Source organism: Dendropsophus ebraccatus, chromosome 2 (assembly GCF_027789765.1).
Source record: "Dendropsophus ebraccatus isolate aDenEbr1 chromosome 2, aDenEbr1.pat, whole genome shotgun sequence".
Lineage (NCBI taxonomy): Eukaryota > Metazoa > Chordata > Amphibia > Anura > Hylidae > Dendropsophus > Dendropsophus ebraccatus.
This window is the reverse complement of record NC_091455.1, coordinates 173,535,698-173,540,697: the sequence shown is the minus strand read 5'-3', so window position 1 is coordinate 173,540,697 and position 5,000 is coordinate 173,535,698. Positions and strand designations below refer to the sequence as shown.

Genomic DNA, 5,000 nt, shown 5'->3' with positions numbered 1-5,000 from the left:
CCTCCTGTAGCTCCTGCTGCCGCAGCTGCTGCCTTCTGCTTCGTGTTCTGCCGAGATTCTTTCATCCAGGGGAAGATCTGCTTGGACATGGTGGGTGAGGAGATGTTGGTGGCCTTGGTGGTGGAGGCTGTGGCTGGATTATTGGCATGTTGTTCAGGTGGGGACACAGAAGGTGGTGTTGGCTGCTGCTGCTGCTGCTGATCTTGGCTTGATTGACTATTGATGGCTCTCATACAACTCTCATTGATGTCAGTCACCTTGTGATGGGGCACTGTACTGCCAGGTGACTGCAGGGAGCAGGCAGGTCGATGATAGTCACTTTCCAAGGGATATTGCTGCTGACTTGCATTATAAGTGTAACCATTTGCTCCTGGGTAGGGGTATCCACCATAGATCGCAGAGCTGTCGTAGTAGGTCGCTTTTTGCATTTCGTTGTTTCCCAATATTTATTTCACAAACTGACAGGGTCCTGACACCCGTAAAGAATAACATTGGCACCCTGAGTCACGTGGTGCTTCTCCTCCAATGGCCTCTGTGGTCAGACCTGTGGTGGAGAAGAAGCAAGTTACAGTCAGGAGATGGGAGAGATCCATCTTACTTACAATAGCTAAGTGACATGAAAGCCAGCAAGGAAAAAGTACTCTGCAATATTGAGAAGTGTGTATTAAGATGATAGGACTGCTCACTAACGTCCAACTAATTCACACTCACCCAGAAATTACACTTCAATGCAGTGTGAATGACTACATCATAGGTCACAGTGTGCTTACCCCTCCCCTACCCACCAAAGCACACATACACCATTACATATGTAATCCTGCTCACTGCCCTGGACACACACATACAAGTACTATAATCCTGCCTCCTTATACTGCTGGGGAGACAAACAGGGATAGATTTACAGATATGGGTGAACAGCAAAGATAGTTAGATAGATAATAGTTAATAGATAAGTAGGTAGATAGATAATAGATGGATAGATAGATAGATAGATAGATAGATAGATAGATAGAGAGAGAGAGAGAGAGAGAGAGATAGGAGATAGATAGATAGATAATAGATAGATGAATAAATGGATAGATAGATAGAGAGATAGATAGATAGATAGATAGAGAGATAGATAGATAGATAGATAGATAGATAGGAGATAAGTAGATAGATTAATAAATGGATAGATAAAGAGATAGATAGATAGATAGATAGATAGATAGATAGATAGAGAGATAGATAGATAGGAGATAAGTAGATAGATTAATAAATGGATAGATAAAGAGATAGATAGATAGATAGATAGATAGATAATAGTTAATAGATAGATAGATAGATAGATAATAGATAGGTAGGTTAATAGATAATAGACAGATGGATAGATAGATAGATAGATAGATAGATAGATAGATAGATAGATAGATAATAAATAGGAGATAGAGAGATAGATAGATAGATAAATAGGAGATAGATAGATAGATAGATAGATAGATAGATAGATAGATAATAAATAGGAGATAGATAGATAGATAGATAGATAGATAGATAGATAGAAGATAGATAGATAGATAGATAGATAGATAGATAGATAGATAATAAATAGATGTTTTATTGGTCTTGAGTCAATCTGTTATTTCCACATATTCCCCACAAATGCATCACTGTACATTGGTATATACATATACATATACATGGAGTATACAATTGGTATATACATATACATGGTATATACATCACCATACATTGGTATATGTCCCACATATATTTCATATAAAACTCCATTTCTCCATACAGATAATACTCATACCATGCATGTACACCGAGATATTACATAAATGCAGCCACTCTCAGCCACACTTCTATAGCTCTGGCTGCCCCCTTCTATCTGCTGTATCTCATGTTGGGGAGATAACCCTGGCTCTAGGGCCGCATTGTAAATCACAAGTTATTGTTCACACGGAGCACAGTATTGACTTAGTAAACACTCGTTTATCAAGGAACAGATATCGCCTCCTAAGCACAGGCCTACACAGCAATATTTTACCTGCAACCAAAGCAACATTAGCACCTTACACTGACCTATACATCAAGAAAGGCTGGGAATATCAATGGGAGAAGACCCCAACAAGAAAAGAATAGACTTAAACCTTTATGTTGGGCTGGATATAGAATATTGCGGATTGTTTTGTTTTTTTGTCACCAGAATATATAATGTTACAATAGAGTGAATAAAAATGTCTGCATTTTCAATCTCTTTCAAAAACTATAGTATCTTTCAAACTGTAGTACAGAGAACTAGCCAGCAAGGAGATTATGAAATGATTTTAGAATATGTGGCAGAATAAAATGAACAATTCCTTAAAGAAGATGAGAAATTTTAATAAACAACATACAAAAGTCACTTGCCTTGTAATGTGATTAGTCCTCACATGAATTGTATACAATTCTACCTGTTAAAACATGATGGATCTGAAAAAACACCAGGAACCAGAAAGACCAGCAGCGTTCATCTCCATGACCACGGCATGAACTTTCTGTGCAGCCCCTAACCATAATAGGTTCTGTCTCTGCAACTGCTCTGTAATTTGATGTATGGGGGTCATTTGGCTAGCGAGAGAGTAGATGATGGAAACACAAGCCATAAAATACTTCGAGGATCCTGTCTATCTTTTGTTAAATCTTCATGTTTACCTATCTCCAAATAACTGGTTAAACTTAGCTACAACACAAAGGCAAAGCAATGAAAAAGCTCCTAGAAAGCAAACAGCAACCTATATAGAAATGATAAAGGCTACATTTCTAAAGTATGCCCCTTTAAAGCAAGCAAAAGAACAAAAATTAAAAGAATTTAAATATATACATATATATATATATATATATATATATATATATATGCCTTATTTTATTAAAAAAATATTTTTTTTTATAATGTTTACTCTACAAGTAAACTTTATATGAATCCAATCAATACTTCATATCAATATAAATATTTCAATCCTCCATTTTTTTTATTATAGCATCATGAGTAAGGTCACCTATAGATCAGTTCTATTACCCTGATTCCTTCTTTCTCCTGGACTAATCTGCCATTACCGCTGCTACACCTCCCCAGGCCAATGAAATAATTCATGTGAAATATAAAAATAAAACTATAAAATAAGCCATATGACATTGCGCTTAACTCCTAAAATCCTGGTGAGAAACTAGAATGTAAATATTCAACGCTTTTCAATCTGGAATAACAATAACATTTCATTGTTTGGAGTCAACAATATATAATAATAACTAATGGCCCGATCCTATCAAATATATTCGCCTCTCGAGGCTATAGAAAAGTGCCACCTAAAATACTAAATATAATAGATATAAAAATGATTTGACTCAGTTTGAAAAGTGTAAATGTAACATTTTAAAGCTACAAAATAACAATATCTGGAAGGAATGAATCCATGATCAGGCATTGCTAGAAGAGGAGGATGATCAATATTAAAGTTCTCTGTATCACCACATGGAGATTAAATATAAAATGTTTAGGGGATTAATAACAAATGGGGGGGAAAAGTAATCTCTGAGATTCAGTGGTCAGATATGGGAAGAAACTGTGGAGACGAGAAAAGAGGCTGTATTAGCAAACTATACGTATCAGTCATTTCTTGAAAGGAAGCTTGAGCTTGTGAACTCTTCTTGAACCGAGATTTAAGACTATGGTCATAAATCACTGGGACATAAACTCCACCATTCACAAGTGATAGAGGATTTCTGGCCGTCTTACCTTGGATTCTGACGACTGATGCAGAACAAAACAGACTTGTCCTCCAGTTCGGGCTCCAGAACCGACAGATCTGGGTCCCCCCACCCCTTCTTATGTCCTGGGCATCATGAAGGGGGCAAGGATAGTACCAGCAGCCCCTCTCCTGCTCTCTAACCTACAAGCACCAGGATGAGGACAGCCTTCAGGAAACCTCAACGAGAAATGTCTGCCAAAAAAACTGGACAACCCCTAAGGTTACATATGGGCGACCCCGGTCACCAAGATAAGAGCTATCAACTCACAGGGCTCTCCAAGTGTAGTTCCACAGACACAAAAATGGTATGTTTCTTACTAATATTGCCTGCTGAATGATGCTAGATTCCAGGGAGAATATTCATCTGGGAACAGGGATGTGTGGGGGGAGAAAAAAAAAGGAGAAAGACATTTAAAGTCTAGGGAGATGGGGTAGACATGGAAAGAAAAATAAAATAACATGAAAAAATGGAGGGAGGAGTATCCAGGACCCTGTGAAAGGAGGCGGCACTGGGGTTCTGGAAAATTATGCTAATGATGAACACAGCCTCAGTGCAACATGGGATCCAGTGCTCTTTCATTAATTCTCTAATTTATCGCACGATTGTACCTCGAAAAGTAGGAGAGAATGAACTTCACCCCCAATATACAGTCACAAATAAACTGGGGGATGGGTCATACATGTATGCCTATATATATATATATATATATATATATATATATATATATATATATATATATAGTCTGGTCTGGAGGTGCAGAACATATCACATTCATATAAAACACATGCACAAAGCCTGGGATATATGAATACAGATTTGCGCATTTATTTGGAATATACATCCAGAAACATGACCCTCTTCCAGGCACGATCTCCTCCATAGAAGCCTTATTATTTTTCAGTGGGGATTAACTAGCCTTTGGCTTCTTCTGAGAAATGATTTGTCCAAAACCAGGTGTTAAAAATATAAGATAAATGTTTCAGACTATTGTGAGGAAGACTAGTGAGGAGAAAGCATGGGATAAGGCACAGACATAAAGGACTATAAGACCGGGTGGCCTCTTCTGCATACCAATGGTTTTGTCATTTATGGGCAGACAAGATTTATTGCACCATGCACTATAGCTGTAAACGGGGTATTAAAACCTAGAAACATTGGCTCCTCATGGCATATTGCAATGGCAGCACATGAAAGGAGGCAGCGTAGGAGGAGAAGGTTGGAAGAAA

General features: G+C 37.7%; 1 protein-coding gene and 1 long non-coding RNA gene across 14 annotated transcripts in view; one reads left to right on the top strand and one right to left on the bottom strand.

Annotated features, from left to right (window-relative positions):
• The window catches only part of HOXA3 (homeobox A3), a 46,068-nt gene that overhangs the window by 4,678 nt on the left and 36,390 nt on the right, over positions 1–5,000 (bottom strand). For 11 of the 13 annotated variants that reach the window (XM_069958745.1, XM_069958742.1, XM_069958748.1 and 8 more), the window contains one exon: positions 1–544. This exon is cut by the window's left edge and continues 14 nt beyond it. In XM_069958745.1, the coding sequence (XP_069814846.1) occupies positions 1–428 (428 nt within the window). In that variant the 5' untranslated portion in view covers positions 429–544. Of the gene's footprint in view, positions 545–3,760; positions 4,173–5,000 lie in introns of those variants that run through there. The other 2 variants (XM_069958749.1, XM_069958755.1) reach the window with 2 other exon arrangements.
• Positions 3,766–5,000, top strand: part of LOC138783713 (uncharacterized) — a 5,447-nt gene continuing 4,212 nt past the window's right edge. The window contains exon 1 of the long non-coding RNA XR_011361737.1: positions 3,766–4,078. This is a non-coding gene — a long non-coding RNA (uncharacterized lncRNA). The remainder of the gene's footprint in view (positions 4,079–5,000) is intronic.